We start from the raw sequence: 18,849 nt of genomic DNA on the forward strand, positions 1-18,849 counted from the left end.
TCACCACCACCTAGGAGGAGGGTGGTGGTTGGAGCAAATCAGACTGGGCCTGGTAAGACCGGGCCCAGGCTGATGTGTGTCCCACCCGCTGCCCACCCTTGCTTCTTTCTCTCCCCCTCATGCATTCATTCATTCTTTTTTCCCAATCGGTTATTTCTTGAGTGCCTGCTATGAGCCAGACACTACACTATGTGCAAAATAAACACAAATCTCTGCACCAAAATGCTTAAGTGTTAGGGCAGAAGAGACAAATCTAACACAATAAATGAGTACACTAGATACTATGTTGGTGGTGGGGAAAGCCATGCGCAGAGCCCAGTCGGACAGGGACTGCAAGAGCTGAGGATGGGGTGCAGTTTTATTAGTGGGGTGGCCAGTGGTTCATCATATAACCTCCCTCATTGAGGTGTAAAAGTTCTGACTTCATAGAGCTGCTGTGAAGATCTGATATAATTTTGTGGGTAACAAATTTTCAAAGCTGATAAAGAACTAAACTGTAGGAGTTTGGCAGGGTAACCTATGAGGGCAGCTGACATCGATTGCCCTCTTGTGTTCCAAGGCCAACCCCTCCCCTTTCTGGCTGTGAGCCCTTGGTTAAGTTGTTTAATCTATCTGTGTCTCAGTTTTCTCATCCATTAAATAGGATAACATGGGCCAGGCATGGTGGCTCACGCCTATAATCCTAGCACTTTGGGAGGCCGAGATGGGTGGATCATGAGGTCAAGAGATGGAGACCATCCTGGTCAACATGGTGAAACCTTGTCTCTACTAAAAATACAAAAATTAGCTGGGCATGGTGGCACACACCTGTAGTCCCAGCTACTCAGGAAGCTGAGGCTGGAGAATTGCTTGAACACAGGAGGCGGAGGTTGTGGTGAGCCGAGATCGCGCCATTGCACTCCAGCCTGGGTAACAAGAGCGAAACTCCGTCTCAAAAAAAAAAAAAAAAAAAAAAAAAAAAAAAAAAAAGGAAAACATGACATTTCTTCTAGGTTGCTGTGAGGATTAAATTAATTAAGGTATGTATTTAGATAGTACCTTGCACATGACATGAGTATAGAGCCTCTCTATTATCACTATCACCTCATGTGCCAAGACACTTCACTAACCTAATTATTTCTATATGGAAGTTACCGTAGAGGTCTGCTATAATCTTTCAAGCTTCAGCCTAAGTGTTATTCTTAAAGGACAATCTGTTGAGTGCCTTCCCACTGTGCAAGGAGCCTCTGTAATATTGCAGGTTGAAATGTTTGTCAAATCAGTAAATAAGAAGGCCTCCTTATGTTGGAACCAGGACATATGTGGTGGTTCTCAGCATCAGAGCCCACACAGGGCAGGTGGTCATATTCTACTTTTCTCCTTCCCTGACTCTAGCCTTAAGCTTCTATCAGAGTCGCCGCTTTTCTCTGGACGACTCTGCTGGAGCATCCGCCCGCCTGCAGTCAGGCCCCTACGTGCCACAGTGCGACGCGTTCGGAAGTTGGGAGCCTGTGCAGTGCTACGCCGGGACTGGTAAGGTGGCCAAGTGACAGCCCCCTTTTTTTTTTTATTTTAGAGGACAGAACCCCACACTGAGAGGCAAGTGAGTTGGACTCTTAGGCTCCTCTTTAGCAGCTAGTGACAAATTCCTTAGCTTCTCTGACCTCCAGTTATCTCGCCTGTGTAACAGGAGCAGGTATCTTACAGGCATCCCCAAACTTTTTACACAGGGGGCCAGTTCATTGTCCCTCAGACCGTTGGAGGGCCGCCGCATACTGTGCTCCTCTCACTGACCACCAGTGAAAGAGGTGCCCCTTCCTGAAGTGCGGCGGGGGGCCGGATAAATGGCCTCAGGGGGCCGCAGTTTGGGGATGCCTGTTCTAGCAGCCTGAAAGACGTGTGGATGTTTGCTGGGGGCATCAGAGTGATCGTGGACAATGTCCAACTGGGGGTGTAGACTGGGGACAGCAGGCGACCAGGCTTGCACTGCTATGAGTGCACAGAAGGAAAGTGGTTTATGGGACACGCAGGGGCAAGTCCCCAGCGTGATTCCTGAATGTCCTCCCCTCGGCTGTTTTCCAGGGCACTGCTGGTGCGTAGATGAGAAAGGAGAGTTCATCCCTGCCTCACTGACTGCCCGCTCTCTGCAGATCCCACAGTGTAAGCGAAACCTGCAGAGCTCCCCTCCTGACCCGCCTTGGTGGGCATCACTGGTCTAGTCAGCTGAGGTTGCTCAACCACTGGAGACTCCATAGCCCTTCAGCCAGGCTCCGGGTGAAGCCAGACACATTTTCCCAAGCCCCCAGGCCTGCAAGCTTGTGCTGACCTTGGCCCTTCCTGGTTGATGCTCCCAGCTTTGCAGGTGGAAGGAAACAGCTGAGACTGATGAAGCCCTGGTTCTCCTCCCTGTATGCCTGCTAGGCAGTTTCAGCCGCTCCCGTAGTTGCAGCAACTGCCTCACATTGGAACCTGCAGCCCCAAGCCCTCTCTTGAGGCTCAGCCCTGTGAAACCCGCAGTCCACTTGACATCTCAAAGCTGACATGTCCCACATGAATCTTTTTCCTCTGAGGTTGCACCTCCATTTGCCTAGGCCCATGACCCTGAAACCTGGGGTCAGCCTGGGCTCCCCTCTTCCCCCTTGGCTCCCACAACCAGACCTTTAAGAACACCTCTCTCTCCTACAGGCCTGACCACCTGCGAGGAATCTCAAAGCAGTGGGCTGCTTTCCAGTTGGAAACAAGCTAGATCCCAAGAAAACCCATCTCCAAAAGACCTGTTCATCCCAGCCTGCCTAGAGGTGAGGCTCTGGAAGCACGGGATTGGAGCCGGGACTTGCCTCCTGTCCCCTGGTTGAAGATGATTTTTCTTTTTGTCAATACATTTGGCTTAGTTAAAAGCTCACATGGAGTTCTCAGCTTGGGTGTTTGTCCGGGCCTGCTAGAACCTGGTTCTATGACCTTGGGCCATTTGCTGACCTTTTCTGCCTCCCAGTTTGTTTTGTTTAATTGTAAGATCAGGCCATATTTTGTCCTACTAATGCTAGAATTGTTTTGAGACTCCCAGGAAATATCTTTCATAAGAACTCTTTGAAAAATAAACAAACACACTATCATGATTTCCTAAAGGTGTCTTGGCCAAGGCCCTATGCTTGCTGTGCCTCAGGTTCCCAACATACATGGAGGACACCAGCCTCTGTCCCTCCCCGGTTCCCGGGGTGACTGTAACAATTCATCATTCAGTGAAGTCCTGATATAGAGCTCCTAGAGAAAGAATTTATGCCCAGAACTTACCCACTTACTTGCCAAGTGAGGGAAGTCTCTGGACCTCAGTGTTCTTTTTCTAAAATAAGATGGTAGGAACACCATCACTCACTCTGCTCAGCTTCCAGGGACTTGGTGAGAAGCAGATGAAACAGCAGCGTTGAGGCTCATGAAACTGTACCGTGCTAAGCACAAGCTTCCTTCTTGTTATTGTTAGGTACTGTAAACAGGGACCCACGTACGGATAGCTTCGTAGAGAAATTAGGCAATGCCATTTAGTTTTTTGTCTTGGCCGGAAAGCGCCTGCTGCAGGAATGCAATTCTGCTTCACCATCCTGGGCACTGATGCTCAGGGAGAAGGAGAGGTGGAGCCACCGTGTCCGATGGTAGGACAAGGGACTCCAGAGCAGAGGTGAGAGGTCCTCTGAGGTGCGGTTTGCAAGCCCAGTTCCTATGGAGGACTGCCGTGCTTGTCAAAATTATTTCTAGAATTAGTGAGGCTGGTCCAGGAGTACGGCGGGGCTTTGGGTCTGGATGGGTTTGGGCCGGGCCTGATCTGCCTCTCACTCACCAGCTGTCAGGCATTGCCACACCACTTTCCCTTTCTGAGAGAGCCTCAGTTTTCCCCACCTGAAAGTGGGAGAACGGTGGTCCTTGCCTCTTGAGGGTTTTATAGCTGTCAATTAAATGACATGTAAAGGGCTGGGAACAGGAGAGCATCTCTCCCGACCCCCACGTCTTTCCATCTGGAGAAGCCATCATCAGTTGCTTTGGAAGGGACACTTCTGACATCTGCCAGCAGCAGATTGGCCACTAGAGCGTCTTGCCTGCAGCAGTGACTGATGTGACCTCGGCTTTGTCTCAGACAGGAGAGTATGCCAGGCTGCAGGCATCAGAGGCTGGCACCTGGTGTGTGGACCGTGCATCAGGAGAAGAGTTGGTGCCTGGCTTGAACAGCAGTGCCCAGTGTGAGTGGCAGCCCCTCCTGACATCGCTTTTCACCTCTCCTGTGGGGCACTGAGTATGGAGTCCGAAAAGCTGGCTTCATGTACCAGCTCTGCCTCTCCCATAGCTGTGGGGATGCAACTGCTGACCTTACTATGCCTCAGTTTTCTCATCTGTGAAATAGGGCAATATTCTCCCACCTCTGTAGGTTCTTGGGAGAAGCAAACATGGTAGGGAGCAGGCTGTGCCTTGTGTCTGAGAAGTGCAAACCAGCACTGGTCACTGTCAAAGGGAGCCCTGGGCCTTTGGAGGGCTGGCTGGATGTGCAGCTCTGCAGTCTGGTTTCCACGGTGAAGCCATCTTTAACGTGCAGATGTCCCTCCTCTGCCTGAACACTGTAATGCTCCCATCGTCCTTGGGGCTGTGCTCGAGCTCCCTGGCATGGCTCGAGGCCCTGCGCCTCTGGGTCCCATGTGTCTTCTTTGGCTTCTCCTTCTTCTCCATCAGTCGTGCTTCTGGGTGAAGTTGTGATAAATTCTGGTCAGACTTTTGAAAAAGGAAGACACTTTCTTCCACCTGGGCCTTCGTACGTTCTGGCGGTGCCACCTGCAATATGTCCGCCTACCCCTCCCCACCCTCACCTGACAAATTCTTGCTCAGACCATACATCTGTCCCTCCAGGAAGCCTCTGCTCACCCCTATCTTCCTCCATAGGCTCCTACACTGCACTATTGTTGCCTTTATTTCACAGAATTGTACCTGTTCACGTACTTCTTGAATCTCCTTTAAGACTAAGCTGCTTGAGGGCAGGCAGTGGTGGGGAGAGAGTACAGAGCTGAGCCAGGCCTAGTCTTTGTCCTGTTGTCATTTAACCTTCTGGTAGGGAGGCAGCCCCATGCCCCTGGAATGCCCTGCAGGCAGGTGGGCTGAGGGTGGCTGTGGGTGGTGGGCATCCAAGCAGGGAGTGGGAACTTGGTGCCCAGTTCATCTGGCTTATCTGTGTCAGGCCCAAGCCTCTGCAATGTGCTCAAGAATGAAGTCATCTCCAGAAGAATCAGCCCAGGCTATGTCCCGGCCTGTGGGGCAGAGGACGGGGGCTTTTCCCCAGTGCAATGCAACCAGGCTCAGGGCAGCTGCTGGTGTGTCATGGACACTGGAGAAGAGGTGCCTGGGACGCGTGTGACTGAGAGCCAGCCCGCCTGCGAGAGTAAGTCATAAACCCCTGGGGGAACCACAGGGCCTGCATATCTGTTCTTTGACCCAGAAGGGGTGAAGTTCTAGAGAAGCTGGGAAGGCGGGGGTGGGAGGGGAGACAGGAAGCGCGGGAGGAACGTAGTTGTGGTTGAGTCCCATCACATGAAAACTTAGTCTACTTCCTGAAGATGCTCCTGCTGGGAACTGAAGTCAGGAAGAGCCTGGGCAGGGTACCTCTGGAATTGGCACCTCAAGCTATCCCTCTCAGGGGTTTAGTGTCTCATTCTCTGTGTCCTCAGATCGGGAGAAGGACTATGGTTGGAGGATCTCAGTGTGATGGTTCCATCCTTACTGGGGCACTTGTGAAATCTGTGGACATGTTGACTTGTTTGTTTTTATTTCTATTTTTAAAAAATTAGTGAATGTCAAATATTGAAATATATATCACATGAATATATAGAATATTGAACTATGTTGTTAAATATTAAAATATAAGCTTTTAACCTTTTATTTCTCTAACAATCTCAAGTCACAGGACAGTACAGTCATTTTAAAATTTGTTTAAATAGGTGGGTTAGACTATCTGTGAATTTCTTTTCAGAGCATAGAGACATTACAAAACACTTACTACAAATTGGGGTGGTGGGTCTGGCAAAGTTGCACAATACTGTGCTAAATGATTCTGAGTCTGTTGCAGTTACCTTTCTTTTGATGTTCTTATTCTTTCATTATTTTTATTTTCTAATCTCTAAGCAACATTTTGGAATTGCAGGGAAATTCAATTAGATCTAGTGATACTTCTGGTTGATCTTTGTAAAGAGAGAGGAGGAGCCTCAGAAGCAGCGGTGGGAGGGAAGAGTCCTCCTGCCCTCTCTGCGGGGCTGCTTTCCAGTTTTGTTCATCCTCCCTCGTGCCCTGACCCTGTACTGTGCCCAAGGCTCTCACCACACATCATTTCCTTCAAGTCCTGTTTTGCTGCCCTCCACACGGGCCCCCACATCATCTGCATCTTTGCAACCCTCAGCAGCTGTCACTGTGTGGGATAGGGATACACAGCAGGCGCTCCGTGGTTATGTATGAGTGCAACTGCCTGCTCTGTGCTTCCAAAATAGGGAGAGAAGTGAAGGGTCCACCTTAAGTCAGACACGATCAGACACAGACCTGGGCCTCAGTGCAGATCATCTAGGAGTGGTCTGCATTGAGACCCAGGACACACACTGGTGTGGCTTCCTCCAGGAACAGGTCTGGGCACAATTCCTTTAGTGCTTAGGAAGACTGTACGTGGCTTGACCATGTAGAAATCCATGATATGGCTCATGTGTATAGAGATTACCTGTTTTTCACATCACTTATCCCATTTTTGCCTTCCAACAATGCAGGGGAATAGATGGAGCTCTCCTATCTCCCCGTTTTTCAGATGGAAAAACTGAGGCTCAGAGAGGTTCATGAACATGTCCAAAGTGACACAGTTAGCAAATGGAACAGTCAGGATTTAACTTGGAGTCCTGCTGATGAAACCCTGTGCTGTACAGATGTAAGGGCTTTAGAAGAAGACAGGCAGAAGGCTCCAGAAGGTCATTCAGTGACCTTGTTGAATGAAGAAAGAAATAAGATAAATATGTCCAGAGGAAGAGCCTTGGTCTCCTCTCCTTATAGGGGAATAGTTCTTCATTGGCTGAGTTGTTTTCAAGGCTGGGGAGTTAACATTTGTAAGGGCTTCATTGTGGGTTTGACGGTTGGGTAGGTGCTCACCTGCTCTTCTGACCCCACTCACTGGTGGGATTGGGCTGGAAGTCTAGGAAGATCCCTGGTTTTTGCGGGGCCTGGCAAGCCACTCTTGCCCTATGCGGGTACAGATGGAATGGACGGTGGTGGGAACAGTCAGCACTGGCCTCTTGGGATTCCACAGCAGGGCAAGGGAGTTTGGGAAAAGCTGAGAGATTTAATATAGGTGGTAATTTGGGACATTGCCCAGGTTCCTTGAGAGTCTTAAAGTGACCAGGCTCCTGGTCATGTGATCAGGAACAAAGAAACACCATTCATTTAAACACAGGAAAGTGGAATAGTCCTGGGGTCCTGGAGCTGAGGTCGGAGGCTAGCCATGCTCAATACACTGTGAAGATGGCGTTAACATGAGACTCCCAAAGCCTTTTCCTGCTGACTCGCTGCAGAGCGTGATAGTGAGTCAGGGGGACAGACAGACTTGAATGGCAGCTCCACCACTCACCAGGTGACCTTGGACTGGTCCACCTCACCTCTGTGGACCCCAGTGTCTCAATCTGTAAAATAAGAAAGGAGAATAAAATCTCTGTAAACTGTTGAGCACTGGAATTACTAATACACTAATAAACACATATTATTACTATTTTTGCTGGTATTACTTAGGTACAGGACTAGAACAGATACCAAGTGGTCTCTGTCTGCATCCAATGTCATGTTCATGGAAAGTGCTGCCTCCTCCGCTGGGCATTAGCCTGGTAGCTCAGAGCACTGCACTTCCTGCTGTCGGGCTCTGGATGGGAAGTCAAGCTCTCTAGACTTCCAGGGCCTCACCCGTGAGACGTGGCTGGAGTCGGTGCCTGGGAAGCCCCTTGGCAGCCCTGGTGTACAGAAGACAGGCAGTGCTCACAAGCTCTTGGAAGATGGCAGGTGGAAGTGAGCAGGTCTGGCTTTTAGTCCAGTCACTAACACATGTTCCCAGGCGAGCCACTTAGCGCCTTTCAGACTCCATTTTCCTCATCTCTAAAATAGCAATAAGGACTCCCAGTGGTATAATTTTGGAGGGATTGCTTGATGTTAAAGATGTAAAGCGTCTTTTCTGGGGCTGCACCCACTGGGGGTATTCAGTTAATTTTAGTTTCTATACTTCTTCCTTTTCTCCTTAGCCACTCCTCCCTGGCTGTAGGGGCCAGCTGGGTTGTACCGTAGCCAGGGAGTCACTCATTTCAATGACACAGGGAATAAGGCTGTGAGAAAACAGGTCTGTTGGTGGGGGGGGGTGGTAGGAACCCTGGCAAGAGAAGCCTCAATGTCCTGGGTGATGTTTGTGGCCCCAGGAGGAAAACCTCTTCTTAGCTAAATCAGATCACTCACTGGCCCACTTCCAAAAGGCAAGGGAAGGTTAATTAAAAAAACAAAAACAAAAACAAAAAAAACACAGGTGCAGATCATTCCTATGGGATAAGAGGGGAAACCTGTGTTCACTGAGATGGGAAGGATGCTTACACGCTCACTGACAGCATATACACACGTGCGTCTAGCACACTGGTAGAGGATATAGATTCTGGGGCAAAGATAATGGAGTTCGAATCCTGGTTTTTCTGTTTACTAGCTGTCTGACCACAGAGGAGGCATTCACCCTCTGTGTGCCCCAGTATTGGCATCCGTATAGGGATAATGGGACCTATCCCATAGGGTTGTGGGGAACTTTATATGAAATGTTATTAGTCAGGCTCTTAATGGTGTAGCTGGCACATACTCCACATTCCCTAGTAGTTTAATAAACACATATTTAAATAAATATTAATAAATTATTAATAAATACTTCAATAAATATTCCCACTAGGAGGTAGGTGTTATGGCCATCTTCATCACTTTATGGGTGAGGAAACTGTCACAGAGAAGTTAATTACTTGTGCTAGGACCCTGAACTAGTGAATAATAGGGCCAGGACTCACAGCCTTTAGGCTGACTCAGAGTCATAGCTGTACTCTTGATGTCCCACTTACACTCGGGACTTGGTAAGAGACAACTCAAGAAGCCCACTACAAATCGCAGTGTAAAATCTTGACCAGGAACCATTTTTATCACAAAAAAAGAACCCCAGTTTGGGTTCTGGAAATCAAAATAGATCATTCTTCCTCTTTGAAGCCCCTGAATACCCTCAAATTCCTTATAGATTGCATATCTTAAAGCATATACTGGTCAAAAGACTGTGCCTGAGTCTGATAATGAACTAAATCTCTAACTGGTGTGAAATTGTCGCTAAGTCTGTTTGCTCTTTGATTTACTCATTTTCCCATTTACTTAACTCATATTCATTGAGCTGTGTCTGGGGCAGCTGTGTGCCGTGGTCTGGGTGAACAGAGGACAGGTGCCCTCTTTTTCCCTGTGGACTTAACCCAGTGGGGAGACCAGAGTGCCACTGATTAGAGGTTCTAACAATTGACAAAAGGAAGGTCTACACCTGGTGGCCTGGGAATTCAAAAAAAAGCTAAGCCTGCCTGGGAGAACCATGAAAGTGTTAGAAAACGGAACTTGTTGAGTTGATACTTGAGGGTCAAAAAGAAATCTTCCAGACAGGAGCAGGCAGAGGGAAGGCTTGGAGATGTGTTCAGGGAGTAATAGATATTCCTGGAGGCATCAGGGAACTGAGGAGATGAGAGTGAGGAGGGAAGCCAGGTTCAACCTGCTCACGAGGGAGTTGAGGGAGTTGAGAGCTGATACTTGGCTCTGGCACAATTTCTCTGCCAGCAGTGGGGACTGGGTGGGACGTGGGAGCAGAAAGGCAGGAGGTGAGGGCTAAATGCAGACACCTGGCAAAGATCATTTGCTGGCAGTGCAGGTGGAAGATGAAGGATGTCCAATGACGGATGTGGCGAAGCGAACAAAGAGACATGGAGCAGGTATGAGCCGTGACTAGGACAGAGGAGGTGCACCCTGCAGGAAGGCCACCAGGTTGCTGGTGTGGGACGGCTGGGTGGCTGGCAGTGCTGCTTCCTGTGGCTGGGGCACTAGAGCAGGGGCAGGCTTGGTAGCAGACACTAAGTTCAGGCCTGGATGGTGGGCTTTGAGGTGAAGACATCAGGTGGTAATTAATTGGCTTTAGAGAAGAGAAAAACTCAAGAGTACCTGAGCTGGACATGAAGCTACAAGAGGCATTCGTGCTTAGGTGTCTGTTAAAACTGAGAGCAGATGGGCTCATCCAAGTAGAGAGCAGGGCAGAGAGGAGGGGAGCAGGCCCAGGCCCGGGCCTGAAAGTTTGACAGGTCCAGGGAAGGGGAAAGGAGGAGGGCCCAGTGTGAGTGAGAAGGAGACACCCACGACTAGATGCGTTCAGCCGTCCCAAGGCTGGGCAGGTGCTCACCACAGCTCCACTTTCCTCCTAGGCCCACGGTGTCCGCTGCCGTTCAACGTGTCCGAGGTGGTTGGTGGAACAATCCTGTGTGAGACCATCTCGGGCCCCACAGGGGCTGCCATCCAGCAGTGCCGGTTGCTGTGCCGCCAGGGCTCCCGGAGTGTGTTTCCACTAGGGCCACTGATATGTAGCCTGGAGAGCGGACGCTGGGAGTCACAGCCACCTCAGCCCCGGGCCTGCCAACGTGAGTGGCCTCAGGGCATCTGTCCTGTACCCCGCTCCCTCTCAGGGCTAGGGCTGGGACCAAGATGTGGAGGCGTGGCTGCTCCATTTCCCCACCCAAATGTAGCGTGTTCGTGGTAAGCCAGGCGGCACCAAGAGGTGAGAGACAGTCCCAGGGAGCATTGTCTTCCAGGAGCAGATGGACTTCACAGACCCCTGGAGTTAGGTTTTCTTTGTGCCTTCTCTGGAACCATCTGCTCTTTGAGAGAACTGCCAGCCTTCCAACCTTCTTGGGATACTTGGATTCAGGAAAAATACTGGGCAGGTCAGTGCTCTGACAGCTGTATAGGTGGCTGTGCCATGCTCAGAGCTGCTCTGAACCTCTGAGTGACCCTGCCCCAGCAGGATCTCCTCATGACCACCTGGACTTCCAGGGCTAATGTCAGGCTTAGCAGGGGGCCCTGGACTCTGTGCCAGGTCCAGCATTAATCCTGATTGCTGAAACACGTGCCCTCTGTGAGTTTCGGCTCTTTTTCCCAGTGTCCTGAGCAGAGCTCCTTTAGCCTCGTCACACACTGAACCCACTCTGGGACCTGGCACTTGATCCACCCAGTGCAATGGGAAGGGCATCTGGGAGAGAGACCAAGATCCTGGGACTGTCACAAGGCTCTGGGTGGATGCCAGAGTGTCAAGGAGAGCATTTATTGCAAAGCACTCTGGGATATAGAGGGTTCCCATCCAGAAAATTCAAAATGTGATTTGGATAAATAAGTGGCCTGCCACTTTGGCTATGCCGAAATCAAGACGAAGATGGTCACAATTGATCCTACAGCAAAGGACACTGGGGAAAAGAGGCACACAGCTTGAGCTCCTGAAGTTGAATGCAGGCTGCTGTGCATGATTGTTCAGGTTGTGTACTGAACAACCTTAGAGAATGGCGTTCATTCCCGTGGTCTGTGGTGTCTATTCTTAACCAGAAAAACCAGATAGCATGGCCATGTCTATGTGCAAGATGGCATGGAAGATTTTCCAAGGAGGATGTCCAGGACCCCAGAATATAAAGCACCCTGGTTTGCAGGATGAGGTAGTTCTGAGCTAGCTGTGAGGGTGCTCAGTAATTTCAGAGACAAGCCATTATGTTGGAGAGTTCTTAGACTCAGGATGACAGTGCAAAATGTGAGTGCTTATGTGTTTCAAGCTAAATGAAGAAGGGTCAGTTTTGCAGAGAAAAACCCAAACAAAGAAGAGAACTCCACAGTCCTGTCGCTTCTGTCTGCTGACCTCTGGTGCTTGCCTGCAGGGCCCCAGCTGTGGCAGACCATCCAGACCCAAGGGCACTTTCAGCTCCAGCTCCCGCCGGGCAAGATGTGCAGTGCCGACTATGCGGGTTTGCTGCAGGCTTTCCAGGTCTTCATATTGGATGAACTGACCGCCCGTGGCTTCTGCCAGATCCAGGTACATGCCTGACCTTTCCCACAGTGAGGGCTCGGACTGAACTCAGGGTTACTGTGTCAAATACCCTGAGGGCTCACATGAACCTGAGGGTTTGAGTTCAACCCGCACTATTCTATCAGTGTGCAAACTGATACCCAGAAATGGGAAGTGGTTTGGCCAAGGTTAATTACATAGAAGCAGGGGCAGAATCCATACCATTCTTTCTACGTAAAGATCTCAAACAGTTACTGAGCACTTAATATCAGCATCCTTTGGTATAAATTAGCTAATGCAATCCACATAGGGGCTTTATCATTATTGCTATTGTGTAGATGAGGAAAATGAAGACCAGAGAGCTAAAAGAATTGTTCCAGAGTAATACAACCAGGAGAAGGTAGGGCCAGGCTGTCTGGCTTGATCACAGAACTGTGACCACCATGTAGTACCTCCACCATCCATAGAGAAAGAGCTTGGGAACATGGGGCAGGAAGGCTAAAACCTCAGTGTACTCTGCACACCACAGTGTTAGGTGTGTTTCTAGACAAACCTGAGAGGAGGCATTATGGATCCTTCCTGGAAGAAGAATATTGCATGCCACCTGGAAAGGCATCCCACCATATATAATAGAGCTTTTCAGTTGTGTAATATTCAAGGGCTTTGGTTATTTGAAGGTGTAAGTGTTTAGAGAAGGAGTCTTTAAAGGCTACTCCATTAAATAAATCATTTTTCTACTCAAAGTTTGCCAAATCATCAGAGCAACTCTGTTTTAGGGCCTCATGTTAAGAAGTTTGGAGAACATTAGGGTTGAGTTCATGTAAATTATTTTTAAAAGTATAAAAAGAATTTTAGAGAATATACTTTTTTTTTTTTTTACAAAACAATACACAGAGGTTACTGATATTAAAACAAACAGAGGCATGAATAGACTTTGCCTTTTTATTCAAGGAAATACACTCACAGTAACAGGGTCAGTGATGCTTATTAATTATTGGGTGCTGTGTTTGTGGTACCAGGCTAGAAGCTCTACATTCCTTACCTCTAATCATCACAGCACCCTGTTTCGTGGGTATCAGTAGCCTTCAACTTAAAAGTGAATTAACTACAGACATCGGGTGAATAAGTTGTCCAAGATTTCTCATCCCTTAATAAGTCCAGGTCTGTGTAGACTATATTCATTCATTCATTCATTCTTACATTTAACAAATATTTAAGTGCCTATTACAGGCTAGTCATGTACTTAGGCACTAAGGTAAATTATCGAAGGTAAATAAAGCCAATACTAGTTAAAGTGGTCAGGACAGATTTTAATCAATATATTACAGTGGGGAAAAGAGTTCAGCATGAACTGGACTCAACTTCGATTTGTAGAGAAGTGACAGGGCATTTTAGAAGGAGAATGAGGGGATGGGGAAGGGGTAAGCAGGGGTTCAGTAGAGTCAGGAAAGTAAAAAATTAACAACAACAACAACAACAACAAAAACAGGAAAGGGAGCTAGTCCACGTGATGTGAAACCCATCTGGGTTTGCTAACTGGTGCTATTGCAGCCTCCCACAGAGGCTAGAGACAGGGACCCCATCTTCAAGTGTTCACTGGAACAAATAACAAATTCTCTTGGCAGCCTTGAGTTTTCTAGGCAGGCATTTTAAGAGGGGCTAGAGTCATTCCAAGGGTGTGGCCTTGAACAGTTAGAAACAATATTAGTGCTTATTCAAGTCTTTTGAAGCCAAGGCTGAGGTCTAGTAAGAGGGCTAAGGGGAGCCTGGCTAGAATTTGGTTCATGACAGAGTCTTCAGGATGCAGCAGTGAATGAGATCACCTCTTTGTTCTTTGGGGGATGACATTAAGCAAGTACCTGTCAGGTAAGGGTAAGAGCTAAGAGGGGAAATAAAGCAGGTTGGGCCTTGGAGAGGGAAGATGGTGAGATGAGAGGGGTTTTAGATAGAAAGATCAGGAAGGGGCCTCCAAGAGGTGCTATTGGGAGGGATAGGAATGAGATAAAGCTGAGGACCTATGAGTTCTGGGGGAAAGGGACCCTGCAGAGGAAATAGAAGGTCGGAGCTTCTGTGATGGGCACATACTTAGTGCGACCCATGAAACTGAAGGGACCATTATGGGTAGCACAGCAGAAGAGGGAACTGTGAGTTGGGGTGTGCATGTTGAAAATGGCTCAAGGCCTTATTGGCTGTGGCCAGGATGGTGAGTTTTACTCTGCATGCGATGGGACATCACTGAAGTTGAGAAAGTGACAGGATGCTGAGAGTTTTACAGTTTTCTCCAGCCTGGGGCCAGGCAGCAGTGCAGAACATGAGAAACAGCAGGGATCTTGACATGGTGGGACCACAGAGCCCACAGGACTGGGTAGTAGATGATATGTTGTGGGAAGATAGAAGTGTTGAGGATGATTAAGGTTTTAGCTGCAGGAAATGGCTGAAGACATGTGTTTCCAACATGTGGAAATTAAACCTCATGCAGAAAGGAGTCAAATGTGCTGGAATCCAGGGGATTGGAGAGCTGAGGACTATGCTGAAGACAGAGACAGGGTCAGGAGGAAACTGAGCAGGGACCTAGTCCTAAGGGCTTTCTAAAGAAGGTGTCAGAGTATGACCAAGAGACAGAGAGCTTCTAAGGTCAAGGAGGAGAGGGCCTTATTCTTCAGAAGTAGGAGACAATACATAGACTTCCAAGTCAGGTGGATCTGGGTCCAGACCTTGGCTCCAGCACTCCTACCAGTGTGACCTGGGCCTTTCCCAGGCTTAGCAAGCCTCAGGCAATCATCTGTAAAATGGGGCTAGGAGAACCCACCTTGGAGGGTCAGGTTAAGTGAGGTAACATACAGACCCAAAGCTTTTTCTCTTTACCCTCTTCTGAGAGCTACAGAGTTCTGGGGTTAATGGAGTTGTGAATCCCGGCTCTACCACCTACTGGCCGTGGGAACTTAGGCAGGTTCTCAGCCTCTCAGAGGCAAATTCTCCATCTGTAATGTGGGGTAATGAGAGTCTCTACTCCGTAGACTTGTTTTGGAGATTAAGCTAGCTAATATATTTCAAGCACAGGGCCTGATGAATAAAACATGTTCAAAAATCATGCCACAGTGACTTCTGAGAATACTAAGCCCCTCGCACACATCAGGATCTCATTAAATGATGACTATATGAACATTCACATCCACTTTCTCACCTTCACCAGGGGTGTGGCCCTGGGTGTGGCACACAGTAAGGTCTGGGAGCCAGGGCTGTTGGGGTGGACGGCATGCTGACATTCAGCTTCTGTATACATCGGCCACCTAGGGCTGGCCTTCAGGGCACTGTCTGCATTCTGAAGAAGGTAGTTGAGGCCTTTTGTGGTGAAGCCTGAAGGCCAGGGCCACATCAACTCTGAATTACTCATCCATCGGTGATGGAGTTCACTTTCCTTCTAGAACCCTCTATTCACTCTCTAGGCACCCAAGCTTTTGATAAACTGACTTCCCTTTGGACTTTATATAAACTTTCTTGGAATGTTACTTTTTGCCATCAACTGAATTTGTGTGTCCCCCCTGAAATTCATATCCAAACCATAATCCCCAACATGATAGGATTAGAGGACTTTATGTTAGGTCGTGAGGGTGCAGCCCTCTTGAATGGGGTTAGTGTCCTTATAAAAGAATATAAAGATTATATCCTTATAAGGGTATATCCTTTACTATGAAGAGGCTCCAAGAGATCCTTATGCATTCCACATGTGAGGACACAGTGAGAAGACAGACATTTATGAAGAGAACCTTCACCAAACATGGCTGATATCTTGATCTTGGACTTTACAGCCTCCAGAACTATGAGAAATAAAATTGCGTTGTTTATAAGACACCCAGTCTGTGGTATTTTATTATAGTCATCCAAATGCACTAAGACATCCTTTGAAAGAGTCTGTCTTGGCCGGGCGCGGTGGCTCACACCTGTAATCCCAGCACTTTGGGAGGCCGAGGCGGGTGGATCATGAGGACAACAGATTGAGACCATCCTGGTCAATGTGGTGAAAACCCGTCTCTACTAAAAATACAAAAAATTAGCTGGGCATGGTGGCATGTGCCTGTAGTCCCAGCTACTCAGGAGGCTGAGGCAGGAGAATTGCCTGAACCCAGGAGGCAGAGGTTGCGGTGAGCCGAGATCGTGCCATTGCACTCCAGCCTGGGTAACAAGAGTGAAACTCCATCTCAAAAAGAAAGAAAGAAAGAAAGAGGCTGTCTTTGCGAAGAAGGAGAGATGAAGCTTGTGTTCAATCCTGGACCAAAGCTTGGCACTGTCCTTGGGGTAACAGGCCTTGTAACCATCTGTCTTTCTCCCCAACCCTGAGGGGTCCGCAGTACATCACTCACAGACATTTGGTGAGCACAACTCAGCCGCATTTAGGCTGGGAGGAGAGACCAAGCTGCATAACCAAAATTGAGGACCTGGTGGATGCTATAGGGGTTCAGAGGTGTCCTGCTGAATATGTGTGTGGTAAAGACTTTCCGAGTTGGCTAAAGTTGTTTCACCAGTGAAATATGGTGACCGGGCTTTTGATGCATGGAGCCCTGCTCTTCCTCTACTTATACCTGTATACACCATGTAAGCAGGGCAGGTTATTTAACTTCTCTGAACCTTGTTTTCCTCAGGTGTGGAAAAGGGGGTCACTATTGCTTGACTTCCTGAAGTAGGGTTGGTGGAGGATTGAAGGAAGTAACATAAGCCAAGTTCTGGTTCCTGGTGTGGACCTAACAACACTAGCTTTCTACTCTGTGTTCATGAGCTGATAGTATCTGTCTTCTTGTAGGTGAAGACTTTTGGCACCCCGGTTTCCATTCCTGTCTGCGACAACTCCTCTGTGCAGGTGGGATGTCTGACCAGGGAGCGTTTAGGAGTGAATGTTACATGGAAATCACGGCTTGAGGACATCCCAGTGGCCTCTCTTCCTGACTTATATGACATTGGTATGTTTTTCTGCTTTAGTACCTAGAAGAAGCTATGCAGCCTCTGTCTCAGTTTCCTCATCTGCCAAATGGAGCTAGTCTTCCTGTGAAGATTATGGGAGAGCTAATCATTTTAAAACATATAATAATCAATAGAGTTCTTGCCAGTCCTTTACTAGAGTTAAATAATGTCAACAAAGAGCCTGGTTCTGTCTCCTGAATGTCTTCTAATACTTCTCTTGGTTTTCTGCGTGCAGAGAGGTTAAACAGAATGTGTGAAGGAGACTGCAAGGTGGGCTGGGAAAGTCTTTATTGGTTTTTAGCTTATATCTTACCCACTTCCAATTGTAAAACATTTCAGGCCACTTTATACCATTTAGAATGGGGCAGTCATGATATGGATAATTAACAGAGGACGGGGAGAAGAAGAATGGATTTTATGATAGCTACTGTGGGCATGTGCCATGTTCAGCTCTGAACTTTCTGGTAGGGTAGGAAAGATTCCTTAGATTTCTGACCAGAGAATGGGAGGCAACTCCAATCTCTCTTCTATCATCTGTCCAGTGGCCAAACATCCAGGGGTGGGATTGGCTGGAGTTTGCCCTCTGTTCCATGAGGAAGAACTTCTGGAAAACGTTGCCAGGAAGGAGACTGCATTCACTAGTTCTGTCATTGATTAGTTATGAGGGTAATAATCCTCTAAATAATAATTCAGAAGAATTATGAATTCTCCTGGAGGCCCAGCATTATGAATTAGGGATCCCCTTCCATCTTTCTCCAAAGAGAGCCTAGATAACGTGTCTCTGTTTGGAGCTACAAAAGCACGAGATGTTTATTGCTCGTTTCAGAGGTGAGGCAGTGAGACTGAGATTGGAGGCCATGGGCTGGCTCTGCAGTAGCCTGTTACAGCCGGAATGTTTGCTGTGTGCTGGGATCTTCCCCAGCTCCTGGCACTGTGCTCGCCTGCTTTCTTCCTAAGAACTACTTACCGTTTGACAGATGGAGGCCCCTTGGTGTTTGGCTCAACACTGAGGCAGACGGTCCCATTGCCTCTTCAAGTCCTTGCTTTCTTTTTGAGTGGCCACTTCACACACATTCTTTCCTAGGACCCTCACCAACTGCAAAGAGAGCCATTCCCAAGCCATTTTTCAGATGGGAACATTGAGGCTCAGAGGTGTTCAATGCCTCATTGAGGGTTGAGGTAGATGAGTGTCTGGATCTTGCACCTTAGACTAGTGACTGAAGACGTGATCTCTGATACCAATGCAGGTTGCATTGGTGCCACAGAAATGGCAGAAGCCAGGAGATCTGGGTTGGAGTTCCTAATTGTGCTTCTGACTCCTGGGTGACCTGGAGCTGGTCCATCCTCTTCTCTGAGCCTCAGTTCCTCCCTCTATAAAATGAAACACCACATGATGCCTATGTCTCATTTCAGCCAGGGCATTCTAGGCATCTCTGCCCCCTCGATTCTCCCTGGCCCTTGCAGGGAACAGTGAAGGTGACCTCTGCCTTATCCTGTGTCTTACAGAGAGAGCCATGGTGGGCAAGGATCTTCTTGGGCGCTTCACAGACCTGATCCAGAGTGGCTCATTTCAGCTTCATCTGGATTCGAAGTCGTTCCCAGCAGACACTGCCATCCGCTTCCTTCAAGGGGACCACTTTGGCACCTCTCCCAGGACATGGTTTGGGTGCTTGGAGGGATTCTACCAAGTCTGGACAAATGAGGCCAGTCAGGACCGACTAGGATGTGGTAGGTCCACTCTCTCCCTGGATGTCTCCTGTGGAGCTGTGTGAGGCTTTGGGAAAGGC

At 48.4% G+C, this 18,849-nt stretch overlaps 1 protein-coding gene across 1 annotated transcript in view; it reads left to right on the forward strand.

Moving 5' to 3' along the window:
* Nucleotides 1–18,849, forward strand: part of TG (thyroglobulin) — a 273,908-nt gene that overhangs the window by 29,543 nt on the left and 225,516 nt on the right. The window contains exons 12-20 of the mRNA XM_003933694.4: nt 1,375–1,512; nt 2,062–2,139; nt 2,665–2,777; nt 4,106–4,208; nt 5,192–5,392; nt 10,488–10,700; nt 11,979–12,133; nt 16,905–17,061; nt 18,569–18,790. Coding sequence (XP_003933743.2) covers nt 1,375–1,512; nt 2,062–2,139; nt 2,665–2,777; nt 4,106–4,208; nt 5,192–5,392; nt 10,488–10,700; nt 11,979–12,133; nt 16,905–17,061; nt 18,569–18,790 — 1,380 coding nt within the window. The remainder of the gene's footprint in view (nt 1–1,374; nt 1,513–2,061; nt 2,140–2,664; nt 2,778–4,105; nt 4,209–5,191; nt 5,393–10,487; nt 10,701–11,978; nt 12,134–16,904; nt 17,062–18,568; nt 18,791–18,849) is intronic.

Source organism: Saimiri boliviensis, chromosome 15 (genome assembly GCF_048565385.1).
Source record: "Saimiri boliviensis isolate mSaiBol1 chromosome 15, mSaiBol1.pri, whole genome shotgun sequence".
NCBI classification, from domain to species: domain Eukaryota; kingdom Metazoa; phylum Chordata; class Mammalia; order Primates; family Cebidae; genus Saimiri; species Saimiri boliviensis.